The 25,549-nt window shown below is 38.0% G+C and overlaps 4 protein-coding genes across 5 annotated transcripts; 3 read left to right on the forward strand and 1 right to left on the reverse strand.

Annotated features, from left to right (window-relative positions):
* Window positions 1–3,310, forward strand: LOC111776239 (glutamate-1-semialdehyde 2,1-aminomutase 2, chloroplastic). The gene is made up of 3 exons (XM_023655636.2): window positions 1–204; window positions 534–707; window positions 2,014–3,310. Exons 1-3 carry the CDS (start codon window positions 34–36, stop codon window positions 3,079–3,081), a joined length of 1,413 nt encoding a protein of 470 aa, XP_023511404.2. The 5' UTR covers window positions 1–33; the 3' UTR covers window positions 3,082–3,310.
* Window positions 3,311–6,104: 2,794 nt separating this feature from the next.
* Window positions 6,105–10,100, reverse strand: LOC111811105 (soluble inorganic pyrophosphatase 6, chloroplastic-like). The gene is made up of 6 exons (XM_023697834.2): window positions 9,744–10,100; window positions 8,879–9,039; window positions 7,269–7,369; window positions 6,972–7,153; window positions 6,793–6,891; window positions 6,105–6,366 (listed from the first exon to the last, which is right to left on the reverse strand). The coding sequence occupies exons 1-6, from the start codon at window positions 10,008–10,010 to the stop codon at window positions 6,274–6,276; spliced, it is 903 nt and encodes a 300-aa protein (XP_023553602.2). The 5' UTR covers window positions 10,011–10,100; the 3' UTR covers window positions 6,105–6,273.
* A 2,133-nt stretch (window positions 10,101–12,233) lies between these two features.
* LOC111776240 (Ankyrin repeat family protein with DHHC zinc finger domain-containing protein) lies at window positions 12,234–20,293 on the forward strand. Of its 2 annotated transcripts, XM_023655639.2 has the most exons (14): window positions 12,234–12,460; window positions 13,123–13,402; window positions 13,749–13,889; window positions 14,481–14,593; window positions 15,402–15,481; window positions 16,138–16,301; window positions 16,411–16,549; window positions 16,619–16,718; window positions 17,113–17,170; window positions 17,297–17,374; window positions 17,492–17,590; window positions 17,822–17,900; window positions 17,994–18,142; window positions 19,755–20,293. In XM_023655639.2, exons 2-14 carry the CDS (start codon window positions 13,169–13,171, stop codon window positions 19,938–19,940), a joined length of 1,620 nt encoding a protein of 539 aa, XP_023511407.2. In that variant the 5' UTR covers window positions 12,234–12,460; window positions 13,123–13,168; the 3' UTR covers window positions 19,941–20,293. The 2 variants fall into 2 exon arrangements, with proteins under 2 accessions (XP_023511407.2, XP_086974287.1); XM_087118161.1 differs by lacking the exon at window positions 12,234–12,460 and having other exon boundaries at window positions 13,196–13,338.
* Window positions 20,294–21,355: 1,062 nt separating this feature from the next.
* On the forward strand, window positions 21,356–25,039 carry LOC111811161 (uncharacterized). The gene is made up of 3 exons (XM_023697911.2): window positions 21,356–21,675; window positions 22,907–23,699; window positions 24,761–25,039. Exon 2 carries the CDS (start codon window positions 22,916–22,918, stop codon window positions 23,684–23,686), a length of 771 nt encoding a protein of 256 aa, XP_023553679.1. The 5' UTR covers window positions 21,356–21,675; window positions 22,907–22,915; the 3' UTR covers window positions 23,687–23,699; window positions 24,761–25,039.
* The last annotated feature ends 510 nt before the right edge of the window (window positions 25,040–25,549 follow it).

The raw sequence follows: 25,549 nt of genomic DNA on the forward strand, positions 1-25,549 counted from the left end.
CTTCCATCTTTTAACACAGTTTCCAGGGAGAAAATGGCGGTCACTCTTGCTGGCTTCGTCGGAATCGGCCTTCCATGCGCCACTAAGTTATCTCGTACCTCTTCACGGTCCGCTCGTTTTGGCCGTGTCAAAATGGCCGTCACTCTCGATGAGAAGAAGAATTTCACTCTCAACAAATCTGAAGAGGCTTTCAATGCTGCCAAGGTACATTTCTTGTTTTCATTCACTTTTATCCTTCCACGTCCATGGAATCTTTCGGATTGTTTCGTGAAACTCCTCTTTTTGTAATCGTTGGCTTTTTCTCTGTTCGCATTAGGTTTTCAGTCTGTGTTTAGATATGTTTGATTGAGGATGAGAATTCGATTTGAATTCCATGGTCTGTGATTCTGATTTCTAGTGGCGATTTTAATGACCTAGGAGTGCGATCAGAGTTTTATTGTAACGCGCATTTTGTGGTTTTGTTGTGATTTGTTCGACGTTCGACGTCCTGATGGTGAAAAATAGTTTTGAACGCTTTTGGAAATTGTATGCAGGAGCTAATGCCTGGTGGAGTGAATTCCCCTGTTCGTGCCTTCAAATCTGTTGGTGGACAACCGATAATAATCGATTCTGTAAAGGGTTCCCACATGTGGGATATTGACGGTAATGAATATGTTGATTATGTGGGTTCTTGGGGACCGGCGATTATTGGTCATGCTGATGATGAGGTACAATTCCACCAGTTTATTTACTTCAATTTGTTTCTACTTGTGTTGTAGTTTCTGTTACTTGGGGTCTTCTGCCTTGCTTCTAAGTCTAAAGTTCTTCGTCCTTAATGTAACGGCCCAAGTTCACCACTAGCAAACATTGTCTTCTTTGGACTTTCCCTTTCAAGCTTAACGTTTTTAAAACGCGTCCGCTAGGGAGAGGTTTCCACACCCTTATAAAGAGTGTTTCGTGGATCTCATAATTCACCCCCTCCGAGGCCCAGCGTCCTCGCTGGCACTCGTTCCTTTCTCCAATCGATGTGAGACCCCCACCAAATCCACCCCCTCCAGGGCCTAGCGTCCTTGCTGGCACATCATCGCCTCATGTCTACCCTCCTTCGGGGCTTAGCCTCCTCAATGGCACATCGCTTGGTGTCTAGCTCTAATGCCATTTGTAACAACTCAAGCCCACCGCTTGCCAATATTGTCCTCTTTGGCCTTTCCCTTTCGGGCTTACCCTCCAGGTTTTTAAAACACGTCTCCCCCCTTTGGGGCTTAAAACCTCCTCGATAGCACATTGCCCCGGTGTCTGACTCTAATACCATTTGTAACAGTCCAAGCCCACCGCTAGCCGATATTGGCCTCTTTAGGCTTACCCTTTATATCGCTAGTCTGGAATTTTTCTTAGATGAAACCTCCTTGGGGAGACCCCTAATAGTGAATAGTGATGATCAGCTGGCCATTTGATTCCTATTTTTACTTCATATCTATTCTATGGGAAATGCAATAACGACCTCTCTAACCTTCAATGATAAAGCACAGTGTTCTTCTTTCTATTATATATTCATCTAAGGAATAGACTTCATTTGGAGGCTTGGAGCAAAGTGTCGGTTTTAGAGGCATATGGCATGAACATGATTCATATTTGTTTTAGAGGCATATGGCATGAACATGATTCATATTTGTTTTAGAGGCATATGCATGAACATGCTATCTCTATAATAGAAAAGAACAGGAGGAATTACATGGAAAAAAGTAGCTGGATACTATGGAACTATATATTTGATCTAAATGGCAGAAAGCCACAAAGATATCAGTTGAACTTTGCTCCGAAAACGAGTACGAACAATGTGTGGAGCATATTGTATCTTCTAAAAATTTACAGGTTTAAATCTCTAGATATCATATAAATTATGATTCACCATATCCGAACTCTAAGAGATACGAACGTAAACTTTTTAGAAGTTGATGAATGTATAATTTTGTTTGTCCTAACTTTTTTTAAAGGACATGTTCATAGATATTCATCACAATAATATTCTCATAGGTACTTGCAGCTCTAGCTGAAACAATGAAGAAAGGAACTAGCTTTGGTGCTCCATGCCTTTTGGAAAATGTTTTAGCTGAGATGGTGATATCTGCTGTTCCAAGCATAGAAATGGTTCGGTTTGTTAACTCCGGTACCGAAGCATGCATGGGCGTGCTTCGGCTTGCCCGTGCTTTTACTGGCAAGGAGAAACTCATAAAATTTGAGGGATGCTACCATGGCCATGCTGATCCATTTCTTGTCAAGGCTGGTAGTGGAGTGGCAACGTTGGGCCTTCCCGATTCTCCTGGCGTCCCGAAAGCAGCTACCTCGGAAACTCTTACTGCCCCGTTCAATGACATAGCAGCTGTAGAAGCCATTTTCAATGCCAATAAAGGAGAGATTGCTGCAATTATCCTTGAGCCTGTTGTTGGAAATTCTGGTTTCATTCCTCCAAAACCAGATTTTCTAAATGCCATACGCAAACTCACCAAGGAAAACGACGCTCTCCTCATCTTCGATGAGGTCATGACAGGATTCCGCTTGTCTTACGGTGGAGCTCAGGAGTATTTCGGAATAACACCTGACTTAACAACGCTCGGAAAGATCATTGGTGGTGGTCTACCCGTCGGTGCATATGGAGGACGAAGAGAGATCATGGAAATGGTAGCACCAGCAGGACCAATGTACCAGGCAGGTACCTTAAGTGGGAATCCATTAGCAATGACTGCAGGGATACACACGCTAAAGCGATTGAAAGAACCAGGAACCTATGAATATCTAGACAAGATCACGAGCGAACTTGTTGAAGGCTTGGTGAGTGCTGGGAAGAAGGCGGGGCATGCAATATGTGGAGGGTACATAAACGGGATGTTCGGGTTTTTCTTCACCGATGGTCCTGTTCATAACTTTGAAGATGCTAAAAAGAGTGACACTGCCAAGTTTGGGAGGTTTCACAGGGGAATGTTGGAGCAAGGTGTATACCTTGCGCCTTCACAGTTTGAGGCAGGGTTTACCAGCTTGGCGCATACTTCTGAAGATATTCAACATACTATAGCTGCAGCTGAGAAGGTTTTCAAGCAAATTTAGTTTAGATTCTTTATTGGTTTCAGTTTTCTTGTAGCATTATGGTGTGGTCTGTAGATGAGTTGCCTCTTAGGAGATTTGTATCTGAGTGAGTTGTGTAGTGTAATGTTTGTTGTTGAAGACTATGCAGTAATCTCTGTATAACTCTTGTTTTCTACTGGCTGTTGACCTTGTAAGAAAATCGAATTTACGGCATCAATGGCAATGGCGAAGCGTCGTAGTTTTCTTTTGAGTTCGAGTTCGATAGTAAATGTAATGGGGGAACTCAGTTCTTGGTCCTCATGTTCTATACTAGTTGAACTATGATTGGTTTGACATTTAAAGTATTGTGATTGATAGTGTCGGTAGATATTGTCTGCCCTCTTTGAGCTTTCCTTTCCAGACTTTCTCTTAAGGTTTTTAAAATGCACCTTCTTTTGACTTTCCCTTTCAAGCTTTCCTTTCAAGCTTTCCCTCAAGGTTTTTAAAACGCGATTGTTAAGGAAAGGTTTTTAAAACGCGATTGTTAAGGAAAGGTTTCCTCTCAAGGTTTTTAAAACGCGATTGTGGAGGAGATGTTTCCCCTCAAGGTTTTTAAAACGATTGTGAAGGAGATGTTCCCCCTCAAGGTTTTTAAAACGCGATTGTGAAGGAGATGTTTCCCCTCAAGGTTTTTAAAACGCAATTGTTAAGGAGATTTTCCACATTTTTGTAAAAAATGTTTTATTTCCCTCTCCAACATCTCACAATCCACCCTTTCATGCCCAGTCTCCTCAGTGGCACTCGTTCCTCTCCAATCAATGCGGGATCTCACCGTACAGATATGAGATCAACCTCTTGGTCAAAGACACGTGGTTTATACTAGTTAAACTATGTTTAGTTTAGCAACTTCGGCACTGCAATTGAAGGTAGGGCCATGAGACCATCATGATGCCTTTAAACTCTATTTGTAACCAAACCACCTCTCTAATAACCATTATACCCTTACTAGTATAGTTATTTTGCAAGTCAGTTCATCACAGATTTTAAAAACAAAAGAATAATAAGATTTTATCTCGGAAAATTAAACAATGATTATGAATAATCTTATTATTATTTTTAAACAAATGAATTTATTATCAAATGAAATCTGAGAACACAATAATTTGATCTCAGAAAGTTGGATGCCAATGATATAACACCAAGCTATGATCAAAGTGTCACGTCCAAGGCGTGTTGTCCATGACAATATGCTCTTTATGTCTTTCCATATTCTAGTGTTTTACTTTTATATTTCTAGGGAGTATGACGTTTTGGAAAAACTATGTCTACGCCTGCCAAACATGAAATGCCTCAGAATGTACTATAGAGGATATGACTAGTTGTCAACTTTCCAGGTTTTTTGTCAACTTTCCATGTTCTAGTGTTTTACTTTTGTATTTCCAAGGAGTATGACGTTTTGGAAAAATCATGTCTACGCCTGCCAGACATGAAATGCCTCAGAATGTACTATAGAGGATATGACTAGTTGTCAACTTTCCAGGTTCTTTGTCAACTTTCCTGTTCTAGTGTTTTACTTTTGTATTTCTAGGGAGTCTGCCAGACATGAAATGTCTCAGAATGTACTATAGAGGATATGACTAGTTGTCAACTTTCCAGGTTCTTTGTCAACTTTCCATGTTCTAGTGTTTTACTTTTGTATTCCTAGGGAGTATGACGTTTCGGAAAAATCATGTCTACGCCTGCCAGACATGAAATGCCTCAGAATGTACTATAGAGGATATGACTAGTTGTCAACTTTCCAGATTCTTTGTCAACTTTCCATGTTCTAGTGTTTTACTTTTGTATTTCTAGGGAGTATGACGTTTCGGAAAAATCATGTCTACGCCTGGATGAAATGCCTCAGAATGTACTATAGAGGATATGACTAGTTGTCAACTTTCCAGGTTCTTTGTCAACTTTCCATGTTCTAGTGTTTTACTTTTGTATTTCTAGGGAGTATGACGTTTCGAAAAAATCATGTCTAAGCATGCCAGAGACAGAGACATGAAATGCCTCAGAATGTAGGGATATGACTAGTTGTCAACTTCTCCCTACCAATAGTTATATACCGTGAGTCGTTGTTGTTACTCTCTTACTTGCATATATAATCTCTCTCAAAAATCACTCTCTTAAACTGAGGCCACTCTCTCAAAAATCTCTCTCTTAAACTGAGGCCAGAGGTTCGAGCATATGTCGCTTGGCCCGTAAGCTACGTAAAAACGAATTGGCTTAGATCAGAGCTTGGGACAAGGCATTTCTATTTGAATTCAATCAGATTCCCAATCCTGAGTGATCACATGGCTTCGATAAAGTGGACAACACCATTGGTCCTTTCAAGGGAAGAGCAGATACCATACAGAACCCTATGCTATCCATTCCCCATTAGACTTGTTTTCTCGCCCAACAAACCCAAAACAAAAGACAAAAAAACAAAACAAAACAAATGAAGAGTTTCACTAAAATTGGCGTGTTCTCTCTAAGTTGGTGGTGAGAATTCTACCCTTAAGAGAATCGGTAGATTCTTTCCTTGTAAGAGCCCGAGCCTACTGCTAGCAGATATTGTCCTTTTCGAGCTTACCTTTGCTTATCTTTTCAAGCATTTCCTCAAGGTTTTAAAGTGTGTCTACTATGGAGAGGTTTCCAAACTCTTATTTTAAAGAATGTTTCGTTCCCTCTCCAACTGATGTGAGATCTCACAATCCACCCCTTAGAGTTTAGCCTTGTCGTTGGCATACCACTCGGTGTCTGATTCTAAAACTATTTGTAACAACGTAAAGAAAACAATATCTACTAGCTATGAGTTTAGGCTGTTACATTGATGATGCTTTTCTTCTATTGTTTTTCCCAAGCACTAAAATTATAAAGATTTTGTGCATGGAAACTAAAAAACTTCATTTTGAAGTGTCTTTTAAACGGGTCGAAATCTCTCGACACTCCTTTTTCTGTCATTAAGGTAGGAAACTAAATCAAGAATTCTCTTACTTGATCATTTATCATCTATAGGATTAGGGTGAGTTGTCCGATAGAAAAACAAAATCACCAACTGGGCATATATTATTCTGTCTGTCTCAACAATGGGAAAATGGGTTCCATGTCATTATAAACATATAAATCAGAAAGCCAGAATTCACAAATCCGCTTTCACTTTGAGCACTAACATAAACAGAACCTGCAGCTTCCTACAATCAATGAACTCTATACAAGAGATAGCTCACCAGAAGGAATTGATCTCTTAACGAGATTGGCCCAAGATTTGTTGGTCTCTTCGATAACTTTAAGGGCATAATCCTGCACCAAGTATGCCATGTTACAACTTAAGCTAAAAGAAGATATAAATCAAACAAAATTAGTTACAATGTCAATTTTTTTTATTCACTCGGGGTTGGGGACAGCCAGGGGAGATCAAATTTGGGCAGAAAAAAGCTAGATCCAAAGATTGCTTAAATAAAGTGAACGCAATAAGAATTTACTGCTGCTAGTAAAAAGAAAAGGAAGTATGGAAAGATGGGTCACGTGGGATTCCCAACACCCCAATTGTAATACATATATGTATGTATATATATATCAGGTATGTTACACTATAGCAACCATCTTGTATTCACAGGCAAGCTCTTATGCTGTATTGGTGAATTAAAAATATGATCCCTTTGAGCTATAAACAAAAAATTGCGAAAGGCTCAAATAATTGAAAAGGGATGGAGTTTGTATACGTACCTTGTTTGAAGGCTTGTTTCCCAGACCAAACTTGTTAGCAGGTTTCCCATCAGGGATCTTGTAGTCTCTAAACCAGTCCCTTATAGCAGTTAAAGTTCCCTGCAGGTAACTCTTGGATTAGGTAGGTAAAATCTTTCACTCCATTAGTACATACATATTCTGGTAAAGATGATGAATACCGGGAAATGTTTCTCGACGTCGTCTATATCGTTCACTAGTGAAGCTTTAGGATCATCTAGTGAAATTGCAACTATTTTCCAGTCAAGTTCCCCTTCATCAATCATGGCTAAAGCAGCCAGTGGTTTCACTTTCAGAATCTCACCTATCTTCCGATCACTTTGACCAATTTCAACAACATCAACTACGAAATAATACAAAATCATTGGGTTTATAATTTGTGACATTTTATTCATTTGGGTTAAGGAAGTTACAAAAGCTGAAAAGAAAGTTCAAGGAAAACAGCCTGTGGTGCATACCGGGATCATTGTCTCCAAATGCACCTTCAACTTCAGAGTTAGCTAAGGATGGATCTTCCCATGTTTGTGGAAGTAATCCGTAATTCCAGTTGATATTGTAACTGTGAGACACAGCAATCAAGTGGTTAAGTATTAAAAGAGACGGTATTCGAGAATCAAATGTCATATGCAAGAGTCTCAAACTAATCATTTAAAAAACGACAAATAAAAACTATGCATATCAATATTCAAGAAACAACTAGAGGTGGAAAGATAGTACTTATGGTTACAACTACATAAGTGTGAGATCCCACATCAGTTGGGGAGGAGAACGAAACACCTTTATAAGGGTGAGAAACCTCTCCCTAGCAGACACGTTTTAAAAACTTTGAGGGGAAGCCTACAAGGGAAAGCCCAAAGAGGACAATATCTACTTCCAGTGGGGAGGAGAACGAAACACCTTTATAAGGGTGGGAAACCTCTCCCTAGCAGACACGTTTTAAAAACTTTGAGGGGAAGCCTAAAAGGGAAAGCCCAAAGAGGACAATATCTACTTCCAGTGGGCTTGGGCTGTTACAAATGGTATTAGAACCAGACATCGGGGGATGTGCCAACGAGGAACGTGAGCACCAAAGGGGATGGACACAAGGCGGTGAGCCAGCAATGACGTTGAGCCCCGAAGGGGAGTGGATTGGGGGGTCCTACATCGATTGAGAAGGGAATGAGTGCCAGCGAGGACGCTGGCCCCGAAGAGAAGTGGATTGTGAGATCCCACATCGGTTGGGGAGGAGAACGAAACACTCTTTATAAGGGTGTGGACCTCTCCCTAGCAGACGCGTTTTAAAAACCTTGAGGGGAAGCCCGAAACGGAAAGCCCAAAGAGAACAATATCTGTTAGCGGTGGGCTTGGGCTGTTACAAATGGTATCAGAGCCAGACACCGGGCGATGTGCCAGCGAGGAGCCTGAGCTCCGAAGGGGATGGACACAAGGCGGTGCGCCAGCAATGACGTTGGGCCTCGAAGGGGGTGGATTGGGGAGTCCCACGTCGATTGAAGAAGGAACGCGTGCCAGCAAGGACGCTGGGCCCCGAAGAGGAGTGTATTGTGAGATCTCACATTAGTTGGGGAGGATAACAAAACACCCTTTATAAGAGTGTGAAAATCTCTCCCTAGCGGATGTGTTTTAAAAACCTTGAGGAAAAGCCCAAAGAGGATAATATCTCCCAAAGAGGATAATATCTACTGGCGGTGGTCTTGGGCTACTACATTAAGATAGTCCAACTCTCCGAGAATTTGAAAAATCTATTAGTGGAGGCTGAAATGGATATTTTGACAACAACTAGAACTGAAGTACAAAAATCTTTTACACGATGTTCTCTCAAAAATAAGTATCTGAGAACCAAATGAAAAATGTTGCTACACTACGATGGACGAACACTAACATTTTCGATGAGAAAAACAGGATACGGCCACTGGGTTGTGCTTTCCACAACCATCCATTTATACGAGTAGGCACTTGGCCAACAGCTAACTCTTATTATATCATGTCTAAGTCTAACAAACTTCAATACCCCATAGAGGTCCAGCAATAATATGTAGCAAAGCTAAGCAACAAACACATCGTTTCTTACGGGTAGTATCGAAGCTTTCCCTTTTTGGTATCTTGCTTTATAGGAGTGAACAGCTCGTCTGTTGCAACCTCCATTTTTGCACTGGTTTCTTTAGGAATTTCAACAATGAAGTTGAAAACACCATCCCCCAAATGCAGTGGTATATCATGCCAAGGGGAGACCTACACCATAAATGGCACTTCCTTTATGACATGATGAAATAAAATGCAAAAGAGTGCAGCATTCTTGTTAGTTCATATGAGAACGTAGAATCCATTCACTCATAAGACATGAAAAAAGTTCGTTCAAATTAACTTTTTAGACAGCGATAAGAGAAGTAAAATTCAAATTATCTTGTTGATCGAATATCTTAAAGCAAGAACACTTGTTTGATCAGTAAACAAATTTTCAATCTTATAAGCCTAGGAAAACAAAAACATCATATCTGAATCTAACAGAACGCTAACATGATTAATATCTGACACTTCAGAGTTGCAAAGAAAAAATCAATCCCAAATCACGAGTCTCTTATTCGCAGTCCTTCAAATAAATTGTTGGAGAACATAAGGTATCCGCTTGCATAAGGGATATACACCAATACACACAGAAAAACAGGGTCCGTAATCCAAGATCTGCATCCTCGCAATCAATCACAGTTCATAAAATTCTAAAGATCCATCCAAACCAAAATTCGAAATGGCAATCCAATTCGTTAATTGCAATCAAACCCATTCGCCTTACAACCCAAACAATTCATCAAATTCATTACCAAAACACAAACAATTCTCAAAACGACAAATAGAGATTCAAATCCATCCAGTAACATGCCGATACAGAAACGGAAAAAGAACATTAAAAAAACAACAAAAAAAAACAGGGAGCGCACCTTTTTGCCGGACTGATCAGTGAAGAAGACGCGATAGTCAAGGGTTTCAGGCTGACCTTCCTCCTTAGTCTTGACCTCAGGGATGTACAAAGCTTTGCAGGAGAATGATTTTCTGGAGGAAGGGAATGTTCTGGAGAGGCAAATGAAATTGGAGTTGAATGGGAGGGTATGCTTGGGGAGAAAAGAGGTCTTGGAGAGAAAACAGGAGGCGGCGGCGGCGGTGGTGGTGGTGGTGGTGGCATTGGCTAAGACTCTTGCGGCGGCCATGGCTCTGCAGGATTAGGGAGAGGCCTCTGGAGCAGAGTGAAGTGAGGCTTTTTATGGGGAATTTTGAGAGTTAACCACAAAACAAATGGACACCATAGACTGGAGGAGAGAGAGAGAGAGAGAGAATGTATGTGGCCGTTTGATTCGTCAAATTACATTTATACCTTCTCAAAAATAAATTAATTAAAATTAAAATTATATCATAAAATAATTTTTTTAGCTAAATTATAAAAATATTCTGGAACCACTTTCTAATTTTCAAAAGTTTTAATAATATTCTTACTTAAAAAAAAAAATAATAGCTCTATTCAAGAGTATTATCTCAATTTTAAAATTATATTTTATAAATTTTTTAAAATTTAAGAATATTTTACTGTACGGTTATTTTTTTAAGTTTAAACGTTGATATGAACCCTGAGAGATTCATCATACAATATACTTCAATGAAGATGTGAAGAAAAAATGTTGTTGAAATTATCAAAAGATATTTCGATTCATACCACATTGAACAAGAATGAAGTTTCATTGTTATAAATTTTGGGCGGATCTTTTTTTAATTTATTTTAAGACTTATTTACATAGTGGATAATTATGATAATGAAGTATGATAATTATGTTTGTTCTATTTGTAAGTAGACCTGGAAAATATAGTAAAATGAGTATTTGTGCTTTACTTTCGTCAATGACTAAGTTTATTTGCAATTCTATGTAATTTAAGTTGCATATAGAATCAAGCTCGACATGATCGATCTTGCTTGTGGAGTGATTTAAATCTTAGACGAGTGTTCTTGCCCTAAGATATTTGATCAACAAGAATCATTCAAGCTAGACATGATCGATCTTGCTCGTGGAGTAATTCGAATCTCAAACCAGTGTTCTTGCCCTTGAGATATTCGATCAACAAAATAATCTGAATCTTATTCTTGTTGCAGTGATTTCTTTATCATTTGATACCAGATCTTTCCTTGGTTGATTTCTTATAAAATGTATTATTGAAAATTTTAAAATTTTAAATATATTTTTTTAAATCAAGTATAAAACGTAGACGTATTTTTATTAATTTAGTTTAAAATTTTAGATTTTTCGTCAACAAAACCACAACTAATCTAACGGAACGCGTAAAATACATTACTTAAAATATCAAATATTCGATTTTGTTCGTTTAATATGTGAGGTGAGAATTTGAATATATAAACAAAGTAAATACAAAATGATCGAGTAACAATACTCTAAAACTAACTAAACTGCATAAAAGTAAAGCACGAGCCATGGTTTTTTTTTTTTAATCGAGCCTTCTCTTACTCGTCAACAAGCTCATTGAGCCGTCATCATTGACAAAATCTAGTGGTGGGTTAGTAACTAAAGTCTCGGCTGAGGAGCCATTAAACCACGTGCACAATCACAAGCATCATGCTTCTCGTATACAAGCTAAATATATATATCACGTTCATACACACAGCTACATTGTGCATGATGCTCGTGGTATACTCACCCACCTCTAATCTCAGACTCTAACAAGCTCATCCAAACACGACCAAGTCCTCACGATAACCCTCTTGACCCATTAACATATATTCACGTTTTGTGCGATCTCTTATTCCATTCCTGTTCAGCACTTACCAACCTCTCAAAAACTTAACTTTTGTGTTAGATCGACCACTACCCGTTTATACTTAGGGCGTTCAACGCTTTTCAATAGCACTCGACGTTCATTTTCAAATCTCTCGACCCCGTGTAAGTACCTCTTATATCTTCTTTTACAAACCCTAACCAACCAACATACCACATGCACGTATCACAAAAGATCATGCTTCTCGTATACAAGCTAACACACATATATCACATTCATAACACAACTACATCATGCATGATACTCATGGTGTACGCCCCCCATCCTCTAATCTCAAACACCAACACGCTCGTCCAAACACGATCGAATTCTCACGACCCCTAACTTCTTTCAGGTTCCGCTACGATCTCTCGTTCCATTCATATTTAGCACTTACAAACCTCTCCAAGACTTAACCTTGGTGTCAGATCAACCACTGTCCGTTTATACCTAGGGCGTTCAACGCTTCTCTATAGCACTCGACGTTCATTTTCAAATCTCTCAATCCCGTGTAAGTATCTCTTATATCTTCGTTTACAAACCCTAACCAACCAATTTTATAATTTATATGTGTATATATATATATACATACAAAAAAAATTGCAAAACGAGGTTCATGGACCTATTTGGCAAGAAAGGAAAAAAAAGGAGAGTTTTTTGGAGTGTATATCCGTTTTTTCAATCTCTTTCAGAAACATTCCGTCAAATCCCACTGCTTAATTCTCGTCGATCCTTCTTCTTCAGTCTTCACTTCACGCCCGCCTTCGAAGATTCCATAGAACTTCTCTAATTTTCTCCATCTCCTCGCAGTAGTTGTCTCGACCCCCCCGTTCTTTCCCTGGTATTGAAAACATTTCTCTATCTTTTTTTTGTTTGTTTAACTGCAATTGTTTGCTTTCCCTTATGATTGATTTTTGGGAACTTCGCTGAATTATGGTAATTTGTTTCGAGTATCCAGAATTCGAAATGAAACTGGTGTGTCAAATTTATGTGGCTGTCGAATTGAGTTGTTTGTTTGTGTTGACGGGTTCGTCTCAAATCGAATTGAGGAGTATTTTGTTGTGACTTGCTCTTATTGACTAGTTTGATCTGATTAAAGTGAAATATAGGTTAGTGATGGTTTTGATGGAGCTTTTAAGAATATGCGCTTATTTCACCGAAGACTACTAAATCTCTACTGGGAATTTTTTGAAATATTGCTTGGGAACCGTTTGCAAAACTATATGATTGGCGTTTTCAAGAATTTTTGTTTAAATGGTTCTTATATCAATGATTGTTCGATTCTTTATTGTCCTTTTTTTCTATCAAACAGTGGAATCGTTCTGTTATGTTCTGCCCAAACTGATAGCTTCTATGGTTGAATGAGACCCATGATAATTGTACTCTGTTGATTATTAATTCTTCTCCATCTTTGCATCGATACGGTGCAGAGAAGGTTTTGTTTTGTCGTTTATATTTTTGTACACAAAATTTCACTCTTAGCTATTTTCCTTGGTACTTTAGAGTGCAATCAGCTATCTCCCTGGTTCCTTTTCAAGTTTTACCTCACATGGCTTCGTCTGAGATTGAGGTTGTAGCATCACCCAACTCGAAATCTCAGACAAACCCTGAAGTTGCCATTGTAGACGTTTACTCTGCTTCTGCTTATGGCGACTTCCAGAAAGTGAGGAGTTTCGTTGAAGAGCATGGAGCTTCTGTTTTGGTTCCTGATTCCAACGGGTACTATGCTTTGCAATGGGCTGCTTTAAACAACTTCCCTGATATCGTCCAGTACATCATTGAGGTTTTTTTTTTATGACCTTTTTGCCTACTTGATTTTAATGATATTCTGTCTGTCTAGATTGTTGGATGTAGATTAATCGTCCCTGTTACATTGCATGTTTTGAGTTCAGTCAGTTGACTTGTTTTATGGAATGTAAAGCTGGCGTAGCATGATTTATGTGTCGTTCCAGATAGAGGAACAAGAATAAAGTTTATTGGATGTGAAGGAAGTGCATGTGTTGGATTTTTGTATTGATGAATTTCATAGCATTAGGGCATTTTTTATGTTGCTCAAGAAGTTTAAATTGATGGTCTTTTGAGGTTTATGTCAGTTCCCTACCAAAGTTTTTGATGATTGTTTTCGTCAGCATGGAGCGGATGTCAATTCCTGTGACAAATTGCAGCAGACAGCGCTTCACTGGGCAGCAGTTCGAGGTTCAATTATGGCTGCGGATGTACTCCTGCTGAATGGAGCTCGAGTGGAGGCAGCTGATATAAATGGGTATCGGGTAACTTTGAATATTTAGCAACTTTTGATTTGGTTAGATATTGACGATACGAGGACAGTTTTCACATATATGATATTTCTTCTGAAAGTTGTGGTTAATTATGAACCTCAGATGCTTTTTACATAGAGATGAGCTCATGTATTTTTGTTCGTGATATTATATTTTAAATTTTAATGGAGAGGATTTCCAGTCTCAAATCTAGTGGAGTATGAATTAATGATATTACTAATGAGGGGATATCTGATATATTGTGAATTTCATATTTAAAACTGTAGAATAGTATTCAGAATGCATTTGCAAAGAAAATTTATGGTTGCCATGATATTAAGCGATGAACGTTTGGTTTCTCATAATATACACTCACCGAAAGATAGTATTGTCCATTTTCAGCATCTTAATTTATTTTGATTTATCGTATTAAAAACCCATTCTGTTTATAGACTGTTTCCTTCATTCATCCTCATGATGGGCTGTTCACTTCATTCGTCGTCATTTACTGTTCAATTGATTTGATTTTTATTCATCATTATTATTCATTAATTTTCTGCGCTCCGTTTGACTCAAATTTGTGCATTTCGGCATGAAATGCAGGCAGTTCATGTTGCTGCTCAATATGGACAGACTGCATTCTTGAATCACATTGTTGCCAAATTCCACGCTGACTTTGACGTTCCAGATAATGAAGGGAGGAGTCCTCTTCATTGGTATGCCCCAAGCCTTTGGATATATACAATAAATACTCTGTCTATCGTTTTAAGCATTTGAACCAAGACAATTAAATGTAGAGATCGATAACATCCCTTTCCCACTTCTTTTTTGGTTTATCTTAGCTGCTGACATCTGTAGTATTCAAAATTGGGATGGTTGAAATAAGTCTTATCTGAAGGTATACTTGGTAATTGTAGCAACTGTGTTATGATGCATACATGCATACATCTCTAAATGGAAAGCTTGGTATATCCCCCTACTGTATTAAAATATTTCTATTTAGCATATTTTCAACCTCCTACTGAGTTTTGGTCAATTTTGATCTGGCAAAGATTAATCTAGGCCTATAAAGTCCATCATTTGTTAGTAAGGGATATAATTCAATGCAAACCTCTGGAAACTGAACTGAGGAAGATTTATCTTTATAATGAAGTCAGAAAGGATTTTTTATAAGGTCAACATCGTATGTGGTTTCTCGAGCTCTCAAATATTAATATCTATTGAATTCTCTCTCCTAAAAGGGATTGTTGACTTGGTTGTATTAAGATGTCAAACTCTCGGCTATTTCAAATGATTGATTGTTTCACATTCAATATTGGACTTTATTTTCTGGCCATTCAAATTGTGTAAAAAGTTATTTATTCTCTTGTTCACCTAAACTGATTGATGAACCAAAGGTAGAGGGTGGGCGTACAAATGTCTTCTCTTTATCAATATTATATGGTTTCTTTTGTTTTTCGGTCTCTTCATTTAAAATATATCTAGACGCTTCAGAACGAAAGTTCATCTCATGGTTTCAATCAGGGCTGCATACAAAGGATTTGCAGATACAATTAGACTTCTTTTATTCAGAGATGCAAGCCAAGGAAGACAAGATAAAGAAGGTATACTACACATGCATTTCTGAATTGAGACCAGTGTTATTCTTTGGTTTCTATTTTTTTTAAGTTTTTACTAGTGTCGTTCGAGTGTGATCATCTTCCTGGGTTAGATAGAGAAGAAATATGCCCTTTCAAATTTTAAGCTCTGGAAAGTCTCGTGATAGTTTTGGCTATCTTTTGTACATCTAACGTTGACACATCCAAAAAAAGGGGAAGAAAAGCCATCGTGTGTATTTTCCCGTGTCCCCATATGCTATGTACTTCATTTTTAGGGCTTCCCCCATGTACACTTTTCTTTTTTTTAATTGATTTCTTCATAATGGTAAATTTGCCAGTCATATCTTTCAGTATGACAGCTTCAAAGATGTGATACAATTTTCTTAAGCTTTGTTTTGAAGCAAACTATTAGCTTCAGTTCTTGAATAAGGGCTTGAAATGAGTTAAATTGTTTGAGAAAGAAAACTAAGGCCTCTAAGTGGTTGGTTTTGCACAGGATAACAATTACTTATTGCACTTATAGCGATAATCTAATCACCCCACCAGGTTGTTCAGTTTATGGCAGGGGACACGCTAATTATTTAAATAGTTAATTGCCTATATCTTGATTCATCTAATTATTCTGCCTTAGGTTTCATAAGTTCTTCTATGCTTTTTATTAGGTTGTACCCCTGTGCATTGGGCTGCATTAAGTGGAAATGTGGAGGCATGTACTGTTCTTGTGCATGCCGGAACAAAGCAAGAATTGTTGATCAAAGACAATGCCGGTTATACTCCTTTCCAGCTTGCATCTGATAAAGGTCATCGGCAAATTGCTAATTTCCTTGTATGTTTCCGAACAAAAATGTGGCTTGCTTTTTAATAATGAAGGTTTTATTGACTTGTTTAGATCATTTTCAAGCTGATATGATATTGGGTGTTCTGATCTTTTATAGTCTAAAGCACAACCGACACATCACAGCCACTTTGGAGCAAAATTTTGTACTACGAAGATTAAAAATTTTGGTTATGCCCCTATTTTACTATGTATCATCATCATTCTCGTGATCCTCTTCATCAACTCAGTTCTTGGAGGCAAGTTATCTTCTCATTGAAAATGTCTATTTTACTTGGAGAATATGTCTGACTTATTATTGACTGTAGGCTCTAATCTTGCGAAGGTTACTGCTGTTGTTGGACTTTGGGCATGGGCGGCCCTCTGTTTGACATTTGTTGCTATGATAATGTTTTATACGTGTAGTAGGTAATTCCCTAACCTACCTGGCACATGCTCATTCTCTATCTTTGTAACTTGTCTGATCAGTTCTCTTGACGCCTTATTATTTATATGAGTGATTCTTATAATTTCTCCCCCGAATGACTTGGTTATAAATCATGTTAATCCAAAAGCTTATAGAAATTGATTGCAATTACAAGACTTATGAACATCGTAATGATAACAAGAGCCTACAAGTAGGTTCCCTTTATATGTTACCATGCCAACTGCCATAACGATTTTTGGATCAACAGCAATGATATCGGTTCCTAGTGAGGATACAATACTGTATCCTTCTTTTTTGTAATCTTGAATCTTGAATAATGGAATTGTTCCTCATTTAAAAAAAAAAAATAATGGTAGTTTTTACTATTATGTGCAGCAAGGATCCAGGCTACATAAAAAGACCCGGGGAGTTGGGCAATCCTGCCAATACAGAGGTATATGAGTCTCTGTTTGAGGAATTTCAGTGTTTTGATTTTTAATGGAAAACCTGTTCATTCGTTTATTACTTGTAGTTTACTATTATATTTTATTACATAATTGAATTTCTTGCATTTTTTCAGGATCCTTTGTTGAGCATTGATCTCAACAATTCTTCAATATGGATGGGGAATTGGTCTCAACTATGCCCCACTTGCAAGGTTTATTTCAGAAACCTTCTGATAAAAATTGATCTTTAAAGGGACATAATCTTGTGGTATAATTGATGAACGTATTTTCTCTGGTGATCTAAGTTGACACTATCACGTTGCTTTCAGATAATTAGACCCGTTCGTTCGAAGCACTGTCCTACTTGTAATCGATGTGTGGAACAGTTTGACCACCACTGCCCGTGGATATCTAATTGTGTGGGGAAGGTGGGAAGATCTGCTTGTTTTTAATTTTGATCTTGGATGTGTTATTCATTTGTGGATCTTATTCTTGAAATTATATAGACAACTAGATGAATTAAGGGATAATTCTGTGCGAACTATTGCAGTTATTGCATACAAATAGATGATCTAAGAGACACATTTGGACTATATAGCTTCATGTCACTCTGATTATCTGACAACTTGATTCCGTTAATTTTTTATGATACTTTGCAGCGGAATAAACGGGATTTTTTTGTCTTCGTCTGTTTGGGAACTTTGACATCACTCCTTGCTGGCTGTATTGCCATAAAAAGTATGTCATTTGAGACAAGTGAATGATACAAGTTTGTTTAAGACATCACTTTTCTTCTTTTGAAATTGGTATGAGCTTTCTCTTCTATTGCAGGAATCTATGAAGTGCCTTCAGCATTGCAAACCGGAGAAACTTGGTTTCTTCATGTGGTAGTTCATTATCCCGGAGTCGTTATATTTCTTTTTCTGGACGGTATCATATTTTTGGCTGCCACAACTTTGACCGTGGCTCAGGCATCTCAGGTAATTGTCAAAACCAACACTGTAGCTCAATTTTCCATAACAAGATATAGTATTTTTAGTCGCATCTTCTGGAACCATATACATCTGAGGACATATTGAACCTCTGGTTTTCGTGATAGGATTGGACAACGATAACTTCTTACTCTTAACGTTCTTAATAACATTACACATTTGGTTGATCTCAACCTACTGGATTGAATTTGGAGGAACCTGTAGACTAGTTTCTCAACCTGTCACCAAAAAACCCGTCAGTGTCTTTTGTATACTGTCTTTTCCATACTGTCTTTTCAACCTGTCACCAAAAAACCCGTCAGTGAACTTCATCTTTGTAGGCTAATGTCCTTCATAGAATATTTCAGTGAAAAACTTAAATTCTAGGCAAAAATGGAGCACCGACTAGCAAGAACATTATTCCCTAGTTAGAGCCCATAAACAATGGGAGCATTACTTGTTATGAAAGGAGCTTATACTCTTAACAGATCACTATTTTCATGAATTTCTTCACACAAAAAAAGGCTATAAGAAGGATGCGTTCTAAATGGATCACATTTATTCAAAAGTTTGATTTCCTAATTAAACACAAGGTTCGAAAAAAACTAACAAAGTGGCTAATGCACTTAGTAGAAAGCATTCGTTACCCAGTTCCTCAAGTCACCTAAAATCGATAGACAAACCAAAATAACTAAGCGAACTCTTGGCAAAGATTCGTTTCCTTTGTGGGGATAAGCCGCGCCAATGAGACCTTGCTCTTCCTCAAGCGGAGTTTGCTTATATATGAGGAATCAATCAACAGGAATGTCACCATTTGAGATGTGCACTACCATCTCGAAGAGTTTGGCAATACTAAACTTCCTAGTTTTACCTAGGACCTGGCTACAGTACCATCTTCTTTGAATGTGCAAACGGAAGCCAAGGAGATTGGTGAACGTATTGCCGAACTTCACAAAGAGGTTCACGACCATTTGGAGGTTAGGCTGATTATTTACACCGCTGCCCCAAGTCTTCTGTAGTTGGAGACCTAGTCATGGTTCTAAGGAACTCACGGCTGCCTACCGGAGTTCACGGCGAACTTTTTCCAAAGCAAGTTAGCCCTTTTCCTATTCTCTGGAACACTTTGGTCCTAGTGCCTATAAGGTTGATCTTCCTCCACACTTCAAGATCCATTCCACTTTTAATGTGTCAGATCTTGCCACCTGTCACACTCCTGATGGTTTCGACCTGGCTTTGGGTATAGTTTGGTTTGAGCTTAGTTCCTTAATTTCTTCTTGGCCATGTTCTTTAAAGCCCCTTTATTTCATTTACTGTGTTACTGTGCAGTAACCTTTAATTGTTGGCAATTAGCGCTTATGAGATCATTTTTTAGTTGCTTGTGGTCAACTGTTTTATCATAGTTTATTTGTTCGTAGTCTGGTTTGTAGCCTATTTTTAGGGTCTCTAAGTTAGAACTCTCAATAGAACAGTGTAGGTTTATCCATATTATGTGGTTTGTGTGTTTTCTGAGTGTTTTTAAAGATTGAAATGTACTATATACCGAACATAATCATGGGAATACCTCGTTTCCGAACTAGTATATTATTGTTGATAGAATGATGAACGATCTTCGTTGATGCAGATAGCACGAAATATCACCACTAACGAAGTGTCAAATGCCATTCGCTATGGATATCTTCGTGGTCCAGATGGGAAATTTCGGAATCCATATAACCATGGATGTCGAAAGAACTGCTCTGATTTCCTCATTCATGGCTATATAGACGACGAGATCGCTTGGCCTCCACTACAGCGTGCTGCCAGTTAGATTGATTGTGATTGCACAGGTTTATGTAAATTAGTCATATTCCTGGACTCTTGGCATCTCAAAACCCTTTAGAGCTGAGTATTGGTCAACGTCGTTGCCCGATATCGTACTGTTGTCGTCTTTATGATTCTTAACCTACGAACGAATTAGAGTGTCCGTGCTGTCTAACCGATATTGTAAGCCAGGAAATAGGATAGAAATGAAAGGTCACAGATAGATAATGTTATTAGTTGCATTACCAAACAGTGAATGCTACAACTGACTGTAAAATTCATTTGGTATAGTTCTGATGTAACTTGGAAACTCTAATTTTCACACCTGAGGATTGAAGATCTTAGCTGCTTGTTTCTCTATTTCGGTGTAAGCTCTCCTGTTCTATGTGCTGATTTTGAAGCTTTTTATGTTACTTTCTTTAGCTTGGCTTGAGAGTTCTCCCTCCCTTTTCCCGTTTTACGTAAAATTATGAGATCCCACGTCGGTTGGGGAGAACGAAACATTCTTTATAAGGGTGTGGAAATCTCTTCCGAATAGACACGTTTTAAAAATTATGAGGGAAAGCTCCAAATGAAAAGTACGAGGAGGACAATATTTGCAAGCGGTGGGCTTGGGTCGATGCAAAAACTCTTCGACAATGTTGTTTACTAAGTTATATCGTATGTCTTTTGTAAACATCTTGAATATTACATTCCTTTTGTAAATTTCAATCATCGATAAGATTCTCTTATTAAAAAAACATATTTTCTACACTAAAGGTATAATATGTTACCTACAAAATCAAGTTCGTTGGGAGAGAATCAGATATTTGTTATACCGTCCTAATAACTTGTGTATCTATAGGTTCCAATCCTTCTATTCTTTTTCTCAAAAGTCGTGTTCATCACTATTTCGTTGCAACTTAGCAATTACGTTGTTTTGACGATAAAATAATTGTGTCGATATATTTGAATCAAATTTTAAGGTAAAGGGTAGATGCAAAACTACCAATTTGAGCACTATTCAGTTGATTAATACATAGAACGTCTCTAAGTCATTGTGACATAATTAAAACTAATATCATAGTCCATGTGTATTATAAATAATTTAGCCTTCGCACGTCATTTTTAGTAAAATTATATTAAAAAGCTTACCTTTATAATTACTCATTATTTAAAGTTTATAACGCTTGAATCCCGAGAACTCTAATTTATTTATTTATTTATAGATTTTAAAAATACAATATTCTAAGGTTTAAATTATAAATTGAATTAATGAATTTGATTGGTGTTTAAGAAATCAATTAAATTTTAAAAAATGATTTTTTTTTAAATTTATGGGACGCAAAATAAAAAAAATGCATAATTTTTAAAATTTGTTTCAATATTCTTTTTTTAAGTAATAAAATTGTAATTTAACGTTAAATAAAATAATTGTAAAAACCTAAACCCCATTTTGCTTTCCCCTCCGTTTCCCCAGCCGCACACACATTTTCCTTCTTCTTCCGATCTCCACCAACTCCCCGCCGGCACCCTTTTTCCCGCCGCCGCGTCCACTCGTCGGTGCTGCAACTTCACTGCCTCACCGCTCCTCTTTTACCTCCGCCGTATGACTCACTGCATTCTTCTGCAACTTCTCGTTGAGGGCCCAGCATTCAATCTTCCTCAATCCCACTGTTCACTTTCTGTCCGCCACCATTAATCCCTCTCTTCAGCCTTCCAGTTTGTTTCACGTTTCCTCGCACCTCCGTTCTCCTTTCCTGGTATTGTATCTATTCTCTATCTTTCTTTTGATTTCAATTGCACTTTTTCCAGTCTGATTGATTTTGTGCTTAATCGCTCGCTGAACTCCACTAATTTGTTTGAAATGTGTTTGTATAAAATTTATCTGTTTGTTGCTTTTTGCTCATTTGCTGGAATCCAAATCGAGTAGTTCGATTTTCTGGATGGTTTCCGAGAAAATTGAATCGATTTTGCTTCCATTTTACTTCTCGACTTATTTTATCTGTCTTTTTCTTGTGTTCTTATGAAAATGAGAAATCGGTGTTCAGTTGCTGATTGAAGTGACGGTTCTGATATTGACCTGTAGGAACACGTTAGTATACCATAAATTTCCGGCAATTGCTCGGAGATTGTCCGGGAACCATCTGAGGAAAGAACTATTGAGATTCGTACATTCGGAAGTTGTGATCGGTTTTCTCAATAAAAAATTGTAATGGTTCTTATATAAAAGATTGTTCATTCCCCCACCCTACTCTTAGAGATATACTAGTTTGACTACCATTCGTAGGTGTAGGAGAAGTTTTTCTCTTCGAATCACGTAAATCTTTGTGTCTTTTTGTTTAATTTCTGTTTGTGGGTGTGTGAGTACGATCGATCTTGCTTCCGCTTCCGCGACAACAATTGGGTACCATAACATTTTGGTTGTGGCATTTAGAGTACAATAATTGGTATCAAAGCATCGAAGGTTGTGGCATTACGACACAACAAGTGGTATCAGAGTATTGAAGGTTGTGGCATTACGACACAACAAGTGGTATCAGAGTATTGAAGGTTGTGGCATTACGACACAACAAGTGGTATCAGAGTATTGAAGGTTGTGGCGTTACAGCATAACAAGTGGTATTAGAGCATTGAAGGTTGTGGCATTACGGCACAACATTTCCAATTAAGCAGTGGGATTCCTCTTGATCATTGATTCCCCTCCCCCATCCTTCTCCATTATTACATCGATTCCATGCAGAGAATGATATGGAGAGGGCTTTTTTTTTTGTTCATCTTGTTTTGGGTTTCCACCACACGTACTCACTCTTAGCTACTTTCCTTGTTATTGAGAGAGTGCACTCAGCTATCTCCCTTGCTTGGATTTGGTTTCACTTCCTGCCACTCACTTTTTTTTTGGTGGCCTTTTCTTTTGGATACAATTGTTTCTTATGAACACACACATATATTTTGACAATCGCTCATCTCTTATTATTCATATTTCCATGACAGGTCCAGCACATGTCCTCTTTCAGAACTGCACAAATCCACCTAGTGAGTTCTCATCGTGAGGTTTATGAACCCTGTGATGATTCGTTTGCTTTGGTTGATGCACTTTTAGCTGAGAGAGTTAACTTGTTAAATCATCATCCAACATTGTGCTTAGAAGTTGGCTGTGGTAGTGGCTATGTTATAACATCTCTTGCTCTTATGCTGGGAAAGGAAGCTTCTGGGGCTCACTATATTGCTACAGACATCAACCCTCATGCCATTAGAGTCACCCAGGAGACTCTTGAAGCACATGGGGTTCATGCAGAGTTGGTATCCACTGACATTGCATCTGGTTTGGAGAAGCGACTGGCTGGATCGGTTGATGTATTGGTTGTGAATCCGCCCTATGTTCCGACGCCAGAGGACGAAGTGGGTCGTGATGGAATCGCCTCGGCTTGGGCGGGAGGGGAGAACGGCCGCAGTGTCATTGATAGGATATTGCCAGTTGCAGATGTTCTTCTGTCTGACAAAGGCTGGTTGTACATGGTTACCCTTACAGCCAATAATCCTTCTCAGATATGCCTTCAAATGAGAGAAAAGGGCTATGCTAGTAGAATCGTTGTGCAGAGATCAACTGAAGAAGAGAGTCTTCATGTGATAAAGTTTTGGAAGGATGCTGATCTTCAAGTTGATGGAAAAGAATCAACACATAAAACAGGCCCTGCAAGAGTTGTGGAGTCTCTAATTTCACAATTTCCTCGGCTCTCTTTTTGGAGAAACAACAGCAACACTAACAGATGAATGAGTTATCAGAGTACGTTTCTAGACCTGCATTTCTCATCTTTTTGACCCATTGTTTTGATTTTAATCTTTTGAGCTTTCGTGCTTTCCTTTTTACACTCGACCTAGTAGCTGTTACTGAATGTCTCATTTTAGTGAAAACAGTAAGCATGTGAGGGTCGCTGTTTCTCTTGTCGTAATGTGAGGGTCACAACTTACCGTCTTCCTTTGAGATAGTTAGTTTGTGACATTCTCCCTCACTTGAACTAGTCATCGTCCTCGATGACTTACTTGGGGCACAACTGCTGATAGGTTGTGACATTCTCCCCCACTTAAACTAGTCATCGTCCTCGATGACTTACTTGGGGCTCAACCGCTGTTAGGTTGTGACATTCTCCCCCACTTAAACTAGTCATCATCCTCGATGACTTACTTGGGACAAAACCACTGTTAGGTTGTGACATTCTCCTTCACTTAAACTAGTCATCATCCTCGATGACTTACTTGGGGCAGAACCACTGTTAGGTTGTGACATTCTCCCCCACTTAAACTAGTCATCGTCTTCGATGACTTACTTGGGGCATAGCCACGGTTAGGTTGTGACATTCTCCCCCACTTACTAGTCATCGTCTTCGACGACTTGGGGCACAACCGTGACACTTAGCCACCTTGTCTAGGTTATGCATACTACTTTGACCAATAAATGTTTTTGTTTTATTTCTACTTTTAACCATGTCTTAGAAAAACCAAGTCAAGTTTTTAAAGCTAAAAGTAGTTTTCTAGCTTTAAAAAACTTATTTTTGTTTTTTTGGTATTACAGTAAGAAAATGGAGAGAATCAGTATAATTTTTAAGAAGAAAAAGTCAAATAGTTATCAAATGGGGTCGTTCTCGTTCTTAACTTTCACAACTTTTGTTTCATGCATGCAAGACCTGATCGATCCACTAATACTTACGAAGTTTTGAAGTTAAAACCACTAGACTCATGCATTCCGTGTGTATAGTATTAGTTTTAGTTTTAACTTGGTACATCGAAGATTGTATGGCGTATAGACTAATTTCAGTAGCCATCTTCTTGGTTGTGTCGGTGTTGCAGGACTCGAGACTCGGCCACACAGCCTCCATTGTTACAAGCAACAAGTCCAACCTTCCATTTTTGTGCATGCCACAGGTTCATACTGTTTGTTTTTGTATACTCAAATACCTTTGTTTTGACCCTATAGCTGCTTAGAGATCTGCCATAGAAGTCATTACACAAACTATCACTTGCTGAGCTTGAAACTTCAAAGCTCTTTGTTCATAGGAAATGATAATTTCATGGACAAGATATTACTGAAGATCTATGAATTGGGTTGTTGCAGTTGCATTAAATGTCTTTCATATGCCATTTGTGACCATCTCAACTCAAACTATTTCTCATCCATTTTTCCTGCTACGTATGTTTTTTTTTTTTTTAAATTAAATTACAAATTTAAGTCGGAGGTATTTAGTTTCTAGACTTTTAAAAGTTAAAAGTTAGAATTCCATTTTTATCGTTTGATGGAGGAACCTCATAAGCTCGTTACCTCAAAATTACCTCAAATTATCGAAGGGAAAATGAAATAAACTTAGAGATGGATAGAGAAATTGACACTAATTTTGTAGTGATTTAGTCAAACTCGAGTGATTTAGTCAAACTCGACTAACTTTCAGACTCTCGTTAGATCAAAACAAATTCAATAGTTTCCACGAATAAACACTTTTTGTCCGGACTGAAAATGATACAAAAGAATGAAGTTTCTTTTAGATGAATTACAATTTAGAAATTTAGAATTAACTGACTTGCAGTTACATTTACATAGATCAACTTTACATAGATCATGATCATTTTACATAGATCATAAAA

The sequence above is a fragment of the Cucurbita pepo genome, chromosome 15 (assembly GCF_057944985.1).
Source record: "Cucurbita pepo subsp. pepo isolate OVF chromosome 15, ASM5794498v1, whole genome shotgun sequence".
In the NCBI taxonomy this organism is placed as follows: Eukaryota; Viridiplantae; Streptophyta; class Magnoliopsida; order Cucurbitales; family Cucurbitaceae; genus Cucurbita; species Cucurbita pepo.